At 53.7% G+C, this 19,460-nt stretch overlaps 1 protein-coding gene across 4 annotated transcripts in view; it reads right to left on the reverse strand.

Annotated features, from left to right (window-relative positions):
* Nucleotides 1-2,915: 2,915 nt before the first annotated feature.
* The window catches only part of prkd2 (protein kinase D2), an 89,563-nt gene continuing 73,018 nt past the window's right edge, over nt 2,916-19,460 (reverse strand). For 3 of the 4 annotated variants that reach the window (XM_070867759.1, XM_070867762.1, XM_070867760.1), the window contains 6 exons: nt 15,749-15,855; nt 12,280-12,441; nt 10,788-10,886; nt 7,926-8,193; nt 7,137-7,219; nt 2,916-4,367 (listed from right to left, as the gene is read on the reverse strand). In XM_070867759.1, coding sequence (XP_070723860.1) covers nt 4,167-4,367; nt 7,137-7,219; nt 7,926-8,193; nt 10,788-10,886; nt 12,280-12,441; nt 15,749-15,855 — 920 coding nt within the window. In that variant the 3' untranslated portion in view covers nt 2,916-4,166. The remainder of the gene's footprint in view (nt 4,368-7,136; nt 7,220-7,925; nt 8,194-10,787; nt 10,887-12,279; nt 12,442-15,748; nt 15,856-19,460) is intronic. The other variant, XM_070867761.1, reaches the window with a different exon arrangement.

Raw genomic sequence — 19,460 nt, forward strand, 5'->3', positions numbered from 1 at the left:
CCAAGATCTTCTGACGCAGAGACGAGAGTGCTGCCCTCTGAGCCACAGCTGACACCTTAACTATGGTTTGAAATATACCAGAATGCAAATAAAAGGTGTTGCAGCCATTAGCACATGGTGTAAATAATGGAACTATTTAGTTTGGAATAATTTAAAACCACTCCCGTCCTGACAGTGCAAAAACAAACGACCTTAAGTGTAATAATCAATCACGCTCCTCGCCCACTTAGTAATTGTTTAAAGGAAAATTGGCTTTTTGCTGCCCCCTGCTGTTCACTCTCGAACTCCAAAAGTGGGAATATGGTGTTCCGATAGAGGATCAGCCATGATCATATTGAATGGCAGTGCAGACTCGAAGGGTCGAATGGCCTACTACTGCTCCTATTTTCTATGTTTCTATGCTCTGTTTCACCAAGAGCCTTTAGGGTTAGGGTTAGGGTGAGGCTTCCCACAGTTGATCAGCGAGTTAGGCCGGTGAGCCATCAAGGTTTACGGCGCGGCCCTGGACAACGTGGACCACTTTCCATATCTCAGGAGCCTATTATCGGCAAGGGCAGACGAGGTTCAACACCGCCTCCAGTGCACCAGCGCAGCCTTCGGCCGCCTGAGGAAAAGAGTGTTCGAAGACCAGGCCCTCAAGTCTGCCACCAAGCTCATGGTCGACAGGGCTGTAGCGATACCTACCCTCAGACGTGGACCATATACAGCAGACACCTCAAGTCGCTGGAGAAATATCACCAACGATGTCTCCACAAGATCCTGCAAATCCCCTGGGAGGACAGACGCACCAACATTAGTGTCCTCGACCAAGCCAACATCCCCAGCATCGAAGCACTGACCACACTCGACCAGCTCCGCTGGGCAGGCTACATTGTTCGCATGCTAGACATGAGACCCCCGAAGCAAGCGCTCTACTTGGAACTCATTCATGGCAAACGTGCCAAAGGTGGGCAGAGGAAACTTTTCAAGGACACCCTCAAAGCCTCCTTCATAAAATGCAACATCCCCACCGACACCTAGGAGTCCCTGGCTAAAGACAGGCCTAAGTGGAGGAAGAGCATCTGGGTCTTGAGTCCCGTCGCCGAGAGCATGCAGAAATCAAGCGCAGGCAGCGGAAGGAGCGTGCGGCAAACCAGACACCCCACCCACCCTTTCCTCCAACAACTGTCTGTCCCGCCTGTGACAGAGACTGTAATTCCCGTATTGGACTGTTCAGCCACCCGAGAACTCACTTTGAGTGGAAGCAAGTATTCCTTGATTCCGAGGGGACTGCCTACGATGATGATGCCGGTGAGCGACACACAATCCAGGAAGATCCCACGTTTGAGCCGTAACCCGCGCCAGAGTGAGCCAATTTCGGCCAAGGCCGATGGAATGGGCAAATACAAAATTCTTACAGGGCTTGACAGGGGAGATGCAGGGAGGATGTTTCCCCCGGGCTGGGGAGCCTAGAACCAGGGGTCACACAGTCTCAGAATAAGGGGTCGGCCATTTAGGACTGAGATGAGGAGAAGCTTCTTCACTCAGAGGGTTGTGAATCTTTGGAATTCTCTGCCCCAGAGGGCTGTGGAGGCTCAGTCGTTGAGTATATTCAAGACGGAGATCGATAGGTTTTTGGACTCTCGGGGAATCAAGGGTTGTGGGGATAGTGCGGGAAAGTGGAGTTGATGTAGAAGATCAGCCATGATCTCATTGGATGGCGGAGCAGGCTCGAGGGGCCGAATGGCCGACTCCTGCTCCTAATTCTTATGTTTTTATGTTGAAAATCGACCTTGTCCAGTACCTCACGGCAGGGAGAGTCGGAGAGTCAGCTCAGGTTCCTGCTGCTGACCACATTCCTGCGCCCCTCCGTGAGGGTCGGGCGTCTCCGTGGATGCAGGGCAGGGTTCCGGATCGGTCGCGATGATCCCCACAGCCAAATAGCTTGCTGACACTCTAGTATCATGGCCATTCAGGTTGGGGTGGGTGGGTGTGCTGGAGAATGCTCGTGAAATCTACAGTGTCAGCCGCAGCTCAGTGGGTAGCACACGTGCCTCGGAGTCAGAAGGTTGTGGGTTCAAGTCCTGCTCCAGGGACTTCAACAAAATAAAAAAAATCTAGGCTGACGCTCCCAGTGCAGTGCTGAGGGAGTGCCGCACTGTCGGAGGTGCCGTCTTTCGGATGGGACATTAAACCGAGGCCCCGTCTGCCCTCTCAGGTGGACCTAAAAGATCCCACGGCACTATTTCGAAGAAAAGCAGGGCTGGTGTCCTGGGGCCAATATTTATTCCTCAATCAACGGAACAAAAACAGATTATCTGGGTCATTATCACATTGCTGTTTGTGGGAGCTTGCTGTGCGCAAATTGGCTGCCGCGTTTCCCACATTACATTGGTGACTACACTCCAAAAAGTACTTCATTGGCTGTAAAGTGCTTTGAGACACCTAGTGGTCGTGAAAGGCGCTATCTAAATGCAAGTCTTTCTTTTTCCCCTCTCTCCATCCCTCCTGGGTCCAATGGCTTCAGGAGAGATTATTATCGGGGCTTAGTGTGTTAAATTAAAAGGACAGGTTGCATAAACTTCTAAAAAAAAACTGGCACAGCATCAATGTACCAAATGGCCTCCTTCTGCATTGTACTATTCCGTGAAACTTGTTCGCAATGAGTCATGGAAGACATCAGGTGAAACACACTGCAACAGACACACGACTGCCAGAGGCAGAGAAATACTCGACATTCTTTGAACCTCTGCTTTGGAAATCACGGTTTTATGTACAATAGATATATAAATATTCAAAACAATCGGAAAACGCTGGCAGCATCCACAGGGAGGGAGACAGCCTTCCCGCAACCCTCACTCCCTCCCTCCCTCCCTCCCCCTCGCCTCGGGTTTCGAAGCCACGCTGACCTCCACGTGCCCCCCCCCCCGCCCCCCGGACAGATCTGATCATGACAGGAGTGCTGCATTCCAATACATACCTGGCACTGCGAGCTCCTCCTTCAAACCCCAACGCCCCCCCCCCCGCATCGTCCGATTCGAAACGGGTTGGGGTCAGGGGGACCAGATGCGGGGGGGGGTTTAGTATCTCTCTGTGATGCTGCGTCCCCTCTCCCAGCGCCAGTTCCGTCCGAACGCATGGTCACACTGCGCGTCAAGACGAAGGCCACACTCTCCGAGGGTCAGGGGGCAACCCATAAGCCTCCTCTTGGTCAGGGTTTAGGGCACTGCCCCCCCCCCCCCATAACCACCCCCCGCATAATGAGTCGGCATGGAAACGACCCCATCAGGTCCCGAGTTCGACCCCACCCCACCTGTGCCCAGTTGGAGGGCTCTCAGTTGGAGCACTGTGATTTGGTTGGAGTGGGGGCGGGGGAGGGGAGGTATGAGAGGAGAGGGGAAAGGGAGTAACAAACAAGGCTTCCCGCCGATACCCCACCACCCCACCACCCCCCCCCTCCCGATTGCGATCCGTTGAATCCTGCTCAGGAAGCGACCCGCGTAGAACGTCAGGCTTCAGCTGGACTGTGATGCATCCCATGGTCAAAGAGCTGGCCAACACTCGCCGTTTAGGATCAGGTAGTGGGAGGGGCGGTGGGAGGGAAGGAAAAGAGGGGGGAATTTTTCTTTTAAACCCTACCATTAAAAACAATTAAAACCTCCGGATCGTTTACCCCCACTTGCTGAAGACAAACAACGCACTTTGCCCCTTGACCCCCAATACAGGTCACAATTCCGCCCCCACCACAGATGGAGAAGATCAGTAGCTTGACTCTCATTGGCCGCAAACAATTCGCCAGGAGCCCCACCCGACCAGACCAGACGACCCAATTCAGTTTTGTTTTGAAGGAAGTTATGTACAAGCCCCAGACCTTCACGCCACCGATAAATACATTCGCGCACTCTCAACAGTTAGAAGAGTTAAAAGTCACGTGGTCCCCAAGTGACAGCAGGAGGAACATCGGTCCAAATGGCATCATCCATCAAAATCCAGCGAGTTCCTCCGTTGGGATTGGGGGGGGGGGGGGGTTTGGATCGTCGAGACTCAGTACTCCCATCTTCGATTCGGGGCCGGATATCGTCGCGAGGTGTCAACACGAGGTGCGATATGGAGTGCGTGTGTGAGTAAGTGAGTGCGAGTGTGTGAAGAGGTTAGGAAGATACTGGCCGGTCCACTCCGGCCTGGGTTCAGAGGACGCTGACCCTCTCGCTGAGTCCTTGCATGTCCTCCTCGCTCCCGGGAAGGAGCCGGTCGGTCAGGTGGGGCAGGTACTGGAAGGCCCGACCTTGGGCAAACTGTTCCCAGCGTGAGTCGTCGCTCTCGTGAGTCAGGTAACGCTCACCCATCTTGCACTCCAGCTCTCGTAGGTCAAGCCACGTCTGGTGGTCCTGTGGCGGATGGAGGGTGGGGGGGGGGGGGGTGGAGGGAAGAAGAGAGATGGTCAAAGATTGCAATCAAAGGCGGCTCACATTCACAAGAATTAGGAGCAGGAGTCGGCCATTCGGCCCCTCGGGCCTGCTCCGCCATTCAATGAGACCATGGCTGACCTTCGACCTCAACTTCACTTTCCTGCCCCATCCCCATATCCCTTGATTCCCTTAATATTCAAAAATCTATCGATCTCAGCCTTGAATATACTCAAGGACTGAGCCTCCACAGCCCTCTGGGGCAGAGAATTCCAAAGATTCACCCCCCTCTGAGTGAAGTTGTTTCTCCTCATCGCAGTCCTAAATGGCTGACCCCTTATTCTGAGACGGTGACCCCTGGTTCTAGACTCCCCAGCCCGGGGGAAACATCCTCCCTGCATCTACCCTGTCAAGCCCTGTAAGAATCTTAAATATTTCAATGAGATCACCTCTCATTCTTCTAAACTCTGGAGAATATCGGCCTAGTCTACTCAATCTCTCCTCATAGGACAATCCCCCCATCCCAGGAATCATTCCTGTGTTAAGTTGAAAGGGCGTCGTTTCATAGAGGATGGGGAGTGAACATAAGAAATAGGAGTCGGCCATTCGGCCCCTCGAGCCCGCTCCACCATTCAATAAGATCATGGCCGATCTGATCTTGGCCTCAACTCCACTTCCCCGCCCGCTCTCCATAACCCTCGACCACCTTATTATTCAAAAATCTGTCTATCTCCATCTTAAATATATTCAATGACCCAGCCTCCACAGCTCTCTGGGGCAGAGAATTCCATAGATTTACAACCCTCAGAAGAAATTTCTCCTCATCTCAGTTTTAAATGGGCGCCCCTTATTCTAAGGGGAAACTAAAACTAGGGGACATAGTCTATGTGTGGAAATATCCTCTCCTCATCCACCTTGTCGAGACCCCTCATTATCTTATATGCTTCAATAAGATCACCTCTCATTCTTCTGAATTCCAATGTGTAGAGTCCCAACCTACTCAACCTATCCTCATAAGTCAACCCCCTCATCTTCGGAATCAACCGAGTGAGCCTTCTCTGAACAGCCTCCAATTCAAGTATATCCATCCTTAAATACAGAGACCAAAACTGTACGCAGTACTCCAGGTGTGGCCTCACCAATACCCTGTACAGTTATAGGAAGACTTCCCTGCTTTTATACTTCATCCCCCTTGCAATAAAGGCCAACATTCCATTGGCCTTCCTGATCACTTGCTGTACCTGTATACTAACCTTTTATGTTTCATGCACAAGTACCCCCAGGTCCCGCTGTACTGCAGCACTTTATAATTTAAATGGAGAAAAATTATAATTTGCTTTTCTATTTTTTCTGCCAAAGTGGATAACCTCACATTTTCCCAAATTATACTCCATCTGCCAAATTTTTGCACGTCTTCGCCTTTCTATATCCCTTTGCAGATTTTGTGTGTCCTCCTCACAACTTGGAGGGGGGAGGGAGGGAGGGTGTCCCCTTGCTCAGCCTAAAGGCTTGACGTGTGCACATGCACCACATTTCGCTCATCACCGGAAAGAAGAACATTGCGCTCTTTCCCCAACACAAGGCACAGGTGGGATTGTGCCCATGACTTATCGCAGCACTCCGACCTCCGACTGAGGGAAGAGAGACCATGGCAGTCTGTGTCGCGACGGACCAATGTCTCGCATGGATCAGCAACTGCACTGCTGAAACCGCTGCCCCGAGATACTGCGGAGGCTTCAAATCGAGGCAACGCCTCCATCACTCCTCTGATAAACATGGTGCGCCCGAGGCAAACAGCAGAGATACATTCCAGGGGAAGCTGGATAAACACACGAGGGAGAAAGGAACAGGAGATGCTGATAGGGTGAGGTGCAGAGGGGTGGGAGGAGGCTCGTGTGGAGCATAAACACTGGCACGGTCCAGTTGGGCCGAATGGCCTGTGCCCGTACATTTGACGCAACTCCACGTAAACCCTCAGCGGTTCAGTGAGGGGACACGTGGACGCCATTTTGCATGGAGCGTAAATCCCAGGAAGGGCAACGCGTGCAGCACACACGCCTCGGAGTCAGAAGGTCGTGGGTTCAAGTCCCACTCCAGGGACTTGAGCACAGAAATCTAGGCTGGCCCTCCCAGTGCAGTGCTGAGGGAGTGCCGCGCTGTCGGAGGGGCCGTCTTTCGGATGAGACGTTAAACCAAGGCCCCGTCTGCTCTCTCAGGTGGACGTAAAAGATCCCACGGCACTATTTCGAAGAAGAGCAGGGAGAGTTCTCCCCGGTGTCCTGGGGCCAATATTTATCCCTCAATCAACATCACTAAAACAGATGATCTGGGTCATTATCACATTGCTGTGTGTGGGAGCTTGCTGTGCGCAAATTGGCTGCCGCGTTTCCCACATTACAACAGTGACTACACTCCAAAAGTGCTTCATTGGCTGTAAAGCGCTTTGACACGTCCGGTGGTCGTGAAAGGCGCTATATAAATGTAAATTTTTCTCTCAGACCCCAGAACAGCTCACTGCCCTTCATCATAAAGTGACTTGGGATCGCCAACATCCATCTGCAGAATCAAACAGCGGGCTTCAGTCCAACACCTTACCTGAATTGGACAGGGCGGCACTCCCTCGGTACTGCACTGGAGTGCCAGACTAGGTCAGGTGCTCAGTTCCTGGAGTGGGGCTCGAACTCACGTCCCTCCGACTCAAAGACTGACACCAGCCCCCGACCACCTCATCCAACCGTGCACACAAGTTACCTGTAGGAAGGGATGGCTCAAAGACTTGTCCACGCTGTATCTCCGCATTTTCACCTGCAGCAAGTTATTGATCAGATCCGTGCCTGTAAAAGGGATTTCAGCAAATCAATAAACCTCTCCCCTCCGAGGGGCGGGGGGCGGCTGGGCCACATCTCGTTATAGCCACTCCCTGTCCCATCAAACACTCCCAGGGCAGGTACAGCACGGGGTTAGATACAGAGTAAAGCTCCCTCTACACTGTCCCATCACACACTCCCAGGGCAGGTACAGCACGGGGTTAGATACAGAGTAAAGCTCCCTTTACACTGTCCAATCAAACACTCCCAGGGCAGGTACAGGGGGTTGATACAGAGTAAAGCTCCCTCTACACTGTCCCATCAAACACTCCCAGGGCAGGTACAGCACGGGGTTAGATACAGAGTAAAGCTCCCTCTACACTGTCCCATCAAACACTCCCAGGGCAGGTACAGCACGGGTTAGATACAGAGTAAAGCTCCCTCTACACTGTCCCATCAAACACTCCCAGGGCAGGTACAGCATGGGGTTAGATACAGAGTAAAGCTCCCTCTACACTGTCCCATCAAACACTCCCAGGGCAGGTACAGCACGGGGTTAGATACAGAGTAAAGCTCTCTCTACACTGTCCCATCAAACACTCCCAGGGCAGGTACAGCATGGGGTTAGATACAGAGTAAAGCTCCCTCTACACTGTCCCATCAAACACTCCCAGGGCAGGTGCAGCACGGGGTTAGATACAGAGCCCCCTCCCCCCTCAGTCCGGCCCCCCACCTTCTTTCGAGATCTCCTTCCAAGGGTTGGGCGGGTACATGAAGGCGGCGTTCTGGATCTGGTCGTTGATGTCCTCATCCTCATTGAAGGGGAAGGTCCCGCTGAGACTGACGTACATGATCACCCCCACCGACCACATGTCCAGAGAGCGATTGTAGCCTTTGTTGAGCAGCACCTCGGGCGCCAAGTACGCTGGCGTCCCCACCACCGAGCGCCGGAAGGACTTCTCCCCAATGATACGGGCAAATCCGAAGTCACAAAGCTTCACCTGGACACGGGGGAGCGGGAGCGAGAGAGAGAGAGAGAGAGAGAGAGGGGGGGCGAGAGAGAGAGAGAGAGAGAGGGGATCGAGAGAGAGAGAGGGGGACGAGAGAGAGAGAGAGAGGGGGTCGAGAGAGAGAGAGAGACAGAGAGGGGGTCGAGAGAGAGAGAGGGGGTCGAGAGAGAGAGAGGGGGTCGAGAGAGAGAGAGAGAAGAGGGGTCGAGAGAGAGAGAGAGAGAGAGAGCGGGGGTCGAGAGAGAGATCGAGAGAGAGAAGAGGGGTCGAGAGAGAGAGAGAGAGAGAGTGAGGGGGTCGAGAGAGAGAGAGAGAGAGAGAGAGAGAGGGGGGGCGAGAGAGAGAGAGAGGGGGGGCGAGAGAGAGAGAGGGGGGTCGAGAGAGAGAGAGGGGGGGTCGAGAGAGAGAGAGGGGGGGCGGAGAGAGAGAGGGGGTCGAGAGAGAGAGAAAGGGGGTTCGAGAGAGAGAGAGGGGGGCGAGAGAGAGAGAGAGGGGGGGAGAAAGAGGGGGGGCGAGAAAGAGGGGGGGGCGAGAGAGAAAGAGGGGGGGCGAGAGAGAGAGAGAGGGCGAGAGGGAGAGAGAGAGAGGGGGCGAGGAGGAGGGGGAGAGAGAGGGAGCGGGAGGGCGAGGAGGAGGGGGAGAGAGAGGGAGCGGGGGGGCGAGGGGGAGGGAGAGAGGGGGAGGGTGGGGGAGAGATTGTGTTGAGGTAAAGAGAGTGAGATGGAGGGTTGAGGTAGAGAGAAGGAGAGGGAGGGTTTGAGAGGGGGCAAGGAGGAGAGAGATGGATTGAGAGATATTATTGATGGACTGAAGTTACAGCAAGCGGTGCAAATTATTCTAATCCTCAGAACCCTGGCCTCTGGGAGTTTGATTTTAGTCACAATCCACAAGAAGAAAATCTCTCCCAGGTTTGGAGCCATTTTAATTCTGACCCGAGTCAAAAATGTAATTATTCCTTTTCAGAACTCTTTCCCTTCCCCCCCTCCACCCCCTTACACTCCCCCTCCCCCTCCTCCTCCCTCTCCCTTTCCCCGCCCCAACCCCCTCTCCCAAACCCCTCCCACTCCCGGCCCAAACCCCTCCCCCTCCCCCTTCCGGCCCCAAACCCCTCCCCCTCCCTGCCCTAAACCCCTCCCCCTCCCGGCCCTAACCCCTCCCTGCCCCAAACCCCTCCCCCTCCCGGCCCTAACCCCGCCCCCTCCCTGCCCCCAAAACAGGTTTCACAAAGCCTCCCACCAGCTGTGGCTGCACTGGTCACACACCGCGTGCAAGCACTAGGAGCGATGGAGCAGAAATTTTCATCCAATTTAGTTTCCGACGTGCATTCCTGAAGTTAGGCTGACGTTTCCAAACCAACTCCAGCGACATGGAACGAAACCGGAGACAGTGATCCCCCTCCCCCCACCCTCTCCCAGCTACTCCGGAATACAATATACGGGGGCAAATAAGGTCTTGGATCTCCCACAGCCAGATTGACAGGTCAAAACCACCAAAGCTCTTTATCACCAAGGAGTCACCCACAGTCGGACAGCCTGTCCGACTCGGTCGCTGTGGAAACGAACAACACAGGAGGCGGCCATTCAGCCCCTCGAGCCTTGTCCCGCCATTCAATGAGATCATGTCTGACCTACGACCTAACTCCATCTACCCGTCTGCGGCCCTCAATCCCTTTGGCTAACAAAAAGCTAACAATCGGCAACTTAAAATGACCAATTAATCTCGCATCAGTTGCCGTTTGCGGAAGAGAAATTCCAAACTACTACCACCCTTTGTGTGTAGGAGTGTTTCCTAATTTCACTCCGGAGAGGTCTGGCTCTAATTATGAGGCAATGTCCCCTAGTCCTGGACTCCCCAACCAGCGGAAGTCTCTCTCCATCTGTTCCCCTTCATATCCTGAAAACATCGATCAGATCAGCCCTCGACCTTCCAAATTCTACGGAATGCAACCCTAATTTGTGTAATCCCTCCTCATAACTTAACCCTTGGAGTCTGGGATTCAGGACCATCGCCATGGTACCTTGCCCCTGGCACAAGCCATTGGCAGAATCCACTGCCCTTCCCTTTGCCGCCTCCAGCCCCAAAGGCGTTGCCCAGTCCCAGTCCATGGGCAGCGTTGCTGGACATCACACCCAGCAGCTCCCTCGCACGGCCCACGTGTGGGGAAACCCAGACCAGGCCAGGAAGGCCCCAGGCTCGACTGCGCCCCCTGCAGTCTGTGCTGAGTCAGCGCCCCTCCAGTGTGGGCGGGGCCACATTCAGCCGAGGCGTCCCCATGGCGATAACAACAACAACAAAAATCAGCCAGGGGGTTCCTTGCTCCTGATCGCTCCCCCAGTGACGCCCGGGCTGGAAAGAGCGCGTGGACACGGAGTGGGAGGGACGGGATCGGACTCTGCCGTGAAGCCCCTGCAGCCGAACAGCCCGCCAACACTCGCCCCGCGGGATCACTTGGCCGAGGTACTGGAGAGCGGGCAGTGCCCATGGAGCCCAGAGACTTTAGGAGAGGACCGCCGGAAAAGGACACAGGGATGGAGGGCACAGGCCAGCGACAGCGGCGGCCATCTTGGGACTCCATGGTTACCTACCTGGGGAAAGGGTTCGGCTGAAGCCAGCAGCACGTTCTCCGGTTTGAGGTCGCAGTGCACGATGTTCTTGAAGTGCAGATGGCGGAGGGCGACAAGAATCTGCGGAAAGGAAAGGTGACATCATGTCAATGGCGGGCAACTTTAATCAGGAAGGTGCTGGGGTTAGAGACCCCATCGCTGCTCTCTCAGGCCCCCCCCACAAATCGATGCTCTCTCAGGCCCCCCCCATCGCTGCTCTCCGTCGCACTGTAACATTCCCTTCTCCTCCCCCGCCCCAAACCCCCAACATCCACATTTACTCAACACAGACTGGACCTGGGGACAAAAGGGTGGTGGCTCTGCTCTTGTGTGGAGAGTTACACACGTCAGCAGTGACTCAGTGGGCAGCACTCTTGCCTCTGGAGTGGGACTTGAACCCACAACCTTCTGATCCAGGCTGACACTCTCAGTGCAGTGCTGAGGGAGTGCCGCACTGTCGGAGGTGCTGTCTTTTGGATGAGACGTTAAACCGAGGCCCCGTCTGCTCTCTCAAGTGGATGTAAAATATCCCGCAGCATATTTCGAAGAAGAGCAGGGGCATTCTCCCCAGTGTCCTGGGACCAATATTTAACCCTCAATCAACAGAACAAAAAACAGATTGTCGGGGTCATTATCACATTGCTGTTTGTGGGAGCTTGCTGTGCGCAAATTGGCTGCTATGTATCCCACATTACAACAGTGACTACATTCCAAAAGTACTTCATAGACTGCAGAGCACTTTGAGGCGTCCAGTGGCTGTGAAAGGCGCTGTATAAATGCATTCTTTTCTTTAATTAATTGATGGGCAGGCAAAATAAATGGGAGCTTGCAATCGAATTAAGCTGCAGTGTCGCTTTGTCCCAGCAGATGGTGCTGCTGAGACCTGCAACTTGCTGTGGCTCTACATCGCCACCAGGAGGGATTTGCTTGTATTGCAAGCGTTTGATTAATTTACAACAATTTGGCATTTATATGTTGCCTTTTCGGTCGCATTTTACAGCACCGAAACAGGCCATTCGGCCCAAAATGTCCAAGATTCATACAGGCCTCCGCCCACCTTAATTCAGCTCGCCCTATCAGCATGTGATGTTGATTGAGGGATAAATATTGGCCAGGACACCGGGGAGAACTCCCCCTGCTCTTCTTCAAAATAGTGGCCGTGGGATCTTTTACATCCCCCCCCCGAGAGAGCAGACGGGGCCTCGGTTTAACGTCTCATCCGAAAGGTGGCACCTCCGACAGTGCGGCGCTCCCTCGGCACTGCAGTGGGAGTGGAGGCCTGGATTGGGAGTGGGACTTGAACCCACAACCTTCTGACATCCGAGGCGAGAGTGCTGCCCATGAGCCACAACTGGGGAAAAAAAAAAACCCATCTCTATAAAGTTCTCAGAATGTGGAAAGAGCAACTTACGGAGCACAGTTTAAACAAGTAAAAAAAAAATAAAGAGCGGGACGGGAACCATCCAGCGGATACCTGAGTGATCATGAACTTGGTGATGCGCTCCGGCAACCTTCCTCGCTCGCTCGACAGGATCATCTCCAGCATGTCACCGTGGAGCTTCTCCATCACCACAAAGACCTTCTCGGGCGTCTCGAACATACATTCCAGGTTCACCACCCCAGGGTGTCGCAGACCCTGCGGTCCGGGGCGGAACAACATGGGAGGGGGCCAGAAACAGAAAGGGGCCACACGTTAACTTGCGGCAAACACGGCACCGAACGGCGTAGCAACAGGCTGGATTTTACCGGTCCCTTGCACTGCGGGTTTTGCCCGGGAGCGGCGTGAAAGGCGGCGGCGGCGGCGGCCTCCCGCGTCCCGCCGGTCGGGTTTTGCCGGGCGGCGCTGAGCAGGACCGCCGGGAAGAGCTGCGTCAGGTGCGCGACGCCTCTGGTCGCGACACCGGCAGGAGTTTGGACTCGGACCCGGACCGTCCACCCGGAATCGCGCCTCGCAATGACTGCCTGGGAAACCAGCGCGGTTCATAGAAACATAGAAAATAGGTGCAGGAGTAGGCCATTCGGCCCTTCTAGCCTGCACCGCCATTCAATGAGTTCATGGCTGAACATTCAACTTCAGTACCCCATTCGGCATAGCTGGCGGGCACAGAGAAAGGTAAATACTCCGGAGGCAAGCGCGAGTGTTTGTTCTTTGAATGTTTTCAGCGATTTGTGTTGTGGAGGCATGGGCAATGTTTTGGGAATGTGCGTGTGTTTTTTTTTTTAAGGTTCCTCTCACCCCCCCCCCCCCACGCACCCCCTCCCGGCCTCTCTCGGAGCGCTCCCGGTCCGGCACTTTGGTTCTCGAGTTTCCCATCCTTGCGCCACGAGAGGTGTACAACGCCCCCCCTTCGAGCTGCACCTCCTGACAGGGCCCAGCTGCCCAAACTCCCTTACTAAAGCGCAAACTATTCAAGGCCGGTAACTCGCCCGCCTGCCTCCATTTTTGCCCCGAAAACAGAAAAGACTAAAATCCAGCCCAGAGTATTTATATAGCGCCTTTAACGTAGTGTAACATCCCAAGGCACCTCACAGGAGTGTTATGCAATAAAAATTTGACACCCAGCCGCATAAGTGGAAATTAGCGCTTTGAAGGAGGAAAGAGAGGTAGAGAGGCGGAGAGGTTTAGGGGGGGGGGGGGGGGCGGGGGGAGTTCCAGAGCTTGGGGCCCAGGCAACAGAAGGCACGGCCACCGATGGTGGAGCGATTATAGTCAGGAATGCTCAGGAGGGCAGAATTAGAGGAGCGCAGACATCTCGGGGGGTATTGTGGGGCTGGAGGAGATTACGAGAGATAGGGAGGGGGCGAGGGCCACGGAGGGATTTGAAAATAAGAATGAGAATTTTAAAATCGAGACTCAGAAACAGGCCATTCGGCCCAAGTCGGGGTTTATGCTCCACACCTGCCTCCTCCCACCCCTCTTCCTCTCACCCTATCACCATAACCCTCTCTTCCTTTCTCCCTCATGTGTTTATCCAGCTCCCCCTTAAATGCATCGATACTATTCGCCTCAACCACTCCCTGTGGCAGCGAGTTCCACATTCTCACCACTCTCTGGGTAAAGAAGTTTCTCCTGAATTCCCCGTTGGGTTTAGTGGTGACTATCTTATATCGATAGCCCCTAGGTCTGGTCTCCCCAACAAGTTGAAACATTTTCTCTATATGTACTCAATCAAACCCTTTCAGAATTTTAAATACCTCTATCAGGTCATCCCTCAGCCATCTCTTTTCTAGAGAAATGAGCCCCAGTTCAATCTTTCCTGATAGGTATAACCTCTCAGTCCTGTTACCATTCTTGTGCACCTTTTTTGTACTTTGTCTACATAATATGGAGTCCGGAACTGTGCACAGTGCTCCAAGTGTGGTCTAACCCAGGTATATGGAGACCGGAACTGTGCACAGTGCTCCAACTGTGGTCTAACCCAGGTATATGGAGACCGGAACTGTGCACAGTGCTCCAAGTGTGGTCTAACCCAGGTATATGGAGACCGGAACTGTGCACAGTGCTCCAAGTGTGGTCTAACCCAGGTATATGGAGACCGGAACTGTGCACAGTGCTCTAAGTGTGGTTTAACCAAGGCTCGATACAGATTTAATCAACTTACAGGGTTGCGCGGGGCAGAAATTTAGACTTTTGACTGGGAAATAAGTGTTTATATTCCCGGACCAACTGGTTTCCTGGAATTCGGACTCCGGTTTCAGATGGAAAAGGGCGCTCCACCCCTCCCCCCTCCTCCCAAAACTGTACCCCCTGGGAGTCCCATCTGTCCATTTAGCACCAACAGTATACACAACAAACTGATCACTGACCCACATTTCTATAGCGCCTACCTCAACCTCAGGACATCCCAAAGCGCTTTACAGCCAATGAGGTACTTTTTTTTATGAAGTGTAGTCAATGTTGTAATGTGGGAAACGCGGCAGCCAACTTGCGCACAGCAAGCTCCCACAAACAGCTATGTGATAATGACCCAGATAATCTGTTTTTTTGTTATGTTGATTGAGGGATAAATATTGGCCCCAGGACACCGGGAATAACTCCCCTGCTCTTCTTATATTAACTGGGATCGTTAATGTCCACACCTGAGAGAGCAGGCTCTTGGTTTAACATCTCATCCGAAAGACGGCACCTCCGACAGTGCAGCACTCCGTCAGCACTGCACTGGGAGAGTCAGCCTGGAATATGTGCTCCAGTCTCTGGAGTAGGACTTGAACCCACAACCTTCTGACTCAGATACGAGTCTGCTCTCTCAGGTGGACGTAAAAGATCCCACTATTTCGAAGAAGAGCAGGAGAGTTATCCCCGGTGTCCTGGGGCCAATGTTTATCCCTCAATCAACATAACAAAAACAGATGGTCTGGTCATTATCACATTGCTGTTTGTGGGAGCTTGCTGTGCGCAAATTGGCTGCCGCGTTTCCCACATTACAACAGTGACTGCACTCCAAAAGTACTTAATTGGCTGTAAAGCGCTTTGATATGTCCGGTGGTCGTGAAAGGTGCAATATAAATGCAAGTCTTTCTTTTCTTTAATTCACTGACGGGCAGGCAAAATAAATGGGAGCTTGCAATCGAATTAAGCTGCAGTGTCGCGTTGTCCCAGCAGATGGTGCTGCTGAGACCTGCGGCTTGCTGTGGCTCTACATCGCCACCAGGAGGGATTTGCTTGTATTGCAAGCGTTTGATTAATTTACAACAACTTGGCATTTATATGTCGCCTTTTAGGTCGAATTTTACAGCACCGAAACAGGCCATTCGGCCCAACAGGTCCGTGCCGGTGCTTATGCTCCACACGAGCCTCCTCCCACCTTCATTCATCCCGCCCTATCGGCATAACCTTCTATTACACTCCAAAAGTACTTCATTGGCTGTAAAGCGCTTCGAGATGTCCGGTGGTCGTGAAAGGTGCTATAGAAATGCAAGACTTTCGTTCTTTCAAAACTCACCTGAAGGATGGCCACCTCATTGCGTAGCTGACTCTCCTGTTTGGTTGGGAAGCGCAGTTTATCGATCACCTTGATAGCCACGTCCCGCCCGGACTCCCTGTGCTTGCCTGGAATCGAAGAGCAGGGACCGTCAGCGTACAGAAGCACACCGCGCAGGAAGGGGGCCATTCGGCCCATCGCACCGGTGCCCCGCCTCTCCCACAGAGCCGTCCAATCCCAGCTGCAGCACAGATACAGGCCATTCGGCCCCACTGGTCCCTGCTGATGTTAACACTCCACACGAGCCTCCTCCCACAATTAGACCCACTCCCCCCTCCCGCTCTTTCTCCACAGCCCCGCTCATTTTTACTTCTCAATTATTTAGCCAGTTACTGTTGAATCTGCTCCCACCGCCCTTTCAGGCAGCGCGTTCCCGATCACAACAACTCGCTGCGTAAACACATTCTCCTCATCTCCCCCTCTAGTTCTTTTGACAATTATTTTAAATCTGTCTCCTCTGGTTACCGATCCTCCTGCCACTTGGAACAGTTTCTCCTTATTTACTCTATCAAAACCCCTCATGATTTTGAACACCTCTACTAAATCTCCCCTCAACCTTCTCTGCCCAGTCGCATGCACGCAGGCTCGCTCTCGCACGCACGCAGTCTCGTTCGCGCATGCTCGCACGCAGTCTCGCTCTCTCACTCACACACACAGTCTCGCTCTCACACACACACACAGTCTCGCTCTCTCTCTCACACACACACACACACAATCTCGCTCTCTCACACACACACACACAGTCTCGTTCTCTCTCACACACACACACAGTCTCGCTCTCTCACACACACACACACAGTCTCGCTCTCTCACACACACACAATCTCGCTCTCTCTCTCACACAGTCTCGCTCTCTCACACACACACACAGTCTCGCTCTCACACACACAGTCTCGCTCTCTCACACACACACACACACAGTCTCGCTCTCTCTCACACACACACACACACAGTCTCGCTCTCTCTCTCACACACACAGTCTCGCTCTCTCTCACACACACACAGTCTCGCTCTCTCTCACACACACACACAGTCTCGCTCTCTCTCTCACACACAGTCTCGCTCTCTCACACACACACACAGTCTCGCTCTCTCTCACACACACACAGTCTCGCTCTCTCTCACACACACACACACAGAGTCTCGCTCTCTCTCACACACACACACAGTCTCGCTCTCTCTCACACACACACACACACACAGAGTCTCGCTCTCTCTCTCTCACACACACAGTCTCGCTCTCTCTCACACACACACACACACACACACAGTCTCGCTCTCTCTCACACACACACACACACACACAGTCTCGCTCTCTCTCACACACACACACAGTCTCGCTCTCTCTCACACACACACACAGTCTCGCTCTCTCTCACACACACACACAGTCTCGCTCTCTCTCACACACACACAGTCTCGCTCTCTCTCACACACACACACACACACACAGTCTCGCTCTCACACACAGACACACACAGTCTCGCTCTCACACACACACACAGTCTCGCTTTCTCACACACACACACATACACAGTCTCGCTCTCTCTCTCACACAGTCTCGCTCTCTCTCTCACACACACACACAGTCTCGCTCTCTCTCACACACACACACAGTCTCGCGCTCTCTCTCACACACACACAGTCTCGCTCTCTCACACACACACACAGTCTCGCTCTCTCTCACACACACACAGTCTCGCTCTCTCTCTCACACACACACACACAGTCTCGCTCTCACACACAGACACACACAGTCTCGCTCTCACACACACACACAGTCTCGCTTTCTCACACACACACACATACACAGTCTCGCTCTCTCTCTCACACAGTCTCGCTCTCTCTCTCACACACACACACAGTCTCGCTCTCTCTCACACACACACACAGTCTCGCGCTCTCTCTCACACACACACAGTCTCGCTCTCTCACACACAGTCTCGCTCTCTCACACACACACACAGTCTCGCTCTCTCTCACACACACAGTCTCGCTCTCTCTCACACACACACACACACACACACACACAGTCTCGCTCTCTCTCACACACACACACAGTCTCGCTCTCTCTCTCACACACACACAGTCTCGCTCTCTCTCTCACACACACACAGTCTCGCTCTCACACACACACACACACACACACACACACACACACACAGTCTCGCTCTCTCTCTCACACACACACAGTCTCGCTCTCACACACACACACACACACACACACACACACACACAGTCTCGCTCTCTCTCACACACACACAGTCTCGCTCTCTCTCACACACACACAGTCTCGCTCTCTCTCACACACACACACAGTCTCGCTCTCTCTCACACACACACACAGTCTCGCTCTCTCTCTCACACACACACACACAGTCTCGCTCTCTCACGCACACACACAGTCTCGCTCTCTCACGCACACACACACAGTCTCGCTCTCTCACGCACACACACAGTCTCGCTCTCTCACACACACAGTCTCGCTCTCTCACACACACACACAGTCTCGCTCTCTCACACACACACACAGTCTCGCTCTCTCTCACGCACACACACAGTCTCGCTCTCTCACGCACACACACACAGTCTCGCTCTCTCACGCACACACACAGTCTCGCTCTCTCACGCACACACACAGTCTCGCTCTCTCACACACACAGTCTCGCTCTCTCTCACACACACACAGTCTCGCTCTCTCTCACACACACACACACAGTCTCGCTCTCTCTCTCACACACAGTCTCGCTCTCTCACACACACACACAGTCTCGCTCTCTCTCACATACACACACACACAGTCTTGCGCCCCCCCCTCCCCTGAACTCCCGACAACATTCCCCAGGCAAGTCATCTACCCCCAGGCCCCCGACCCTGCCTCAGAGCTGGCTCAAGTCTCATTCTGTTTAACCCCCCCCTGTCCACAGCGGTCAGTGCACACCATCAGTGGCCCCTCGAGAACAGCCCTAAATGAAAACCCTTTTTGTTTCTATTTAATACTCCACCCGTTTATTCCTCCCCACCGCCTCTCCCTAAGGTGCTGACTCCTCGCTGGAGTTTGGGTTCCACAGGTCCACCTCCCCCTCCCCCCGACTAGTACCTCACCCAACCCTCACGCGCCAGACCAACCAGTGGAAAGCGGTAGAATATTCGACTGCAGAAGGCATCATGGCTGAGCCTGACCCAGTCTCAGGAACCGCGGGAGGCCATTCAGCCCCTCAAACCTGCTCCGCCATTCAATTGGATCAAGGCCGACTTGCTCCTCAACTCCATTTGCCCACCTTTGCTCCAGATCCCTCGATGCCATCACCCAATATCAACCTCAGTCTTCAATGCTCCAGCTCCTCGCCTCTGTCCACAGGGGTCACGAGGTACTGGTCGGGGGAGGAGCGGGGGGGGGGCCTGGCTAATCTCACTCTTCCCTAACTCGGGGGCGGGGTGGGGGGGAAGCTGTGGTCCATCGAGATCAGTCCAAAGCCCGGGACCCTTTGGTTGGTTGGGTTCAGTGCCACCCCCGGGTGACACATTTACTCACGGAACTGAAGTCTAATGGAATGTTGGCCTTTAGCTCAAGAGGGCCGGATTACAAAGGGGAGCAAGTGGTACTAAGCTCTGGTCGGGAGTAACTGTGTTCAGTTCTGGGCTGGTCCCTCCGGAAGGATATCTTGACCTC

Source organism: Pristiophorus japonicus, chromosome 26 (genome assembly GCF_044704955.1).
Source record: "Pristiophorus japonicus isolate sPriJap1 chromosome 26, sPriJap1.hap1, whole genome shotgun sequence".
NCBI lineage: Eukaryota > Metazoa > Chordata > Chondrichthyes > Pristiophoridae > Pristiophorus > Pristiophorus japonicus.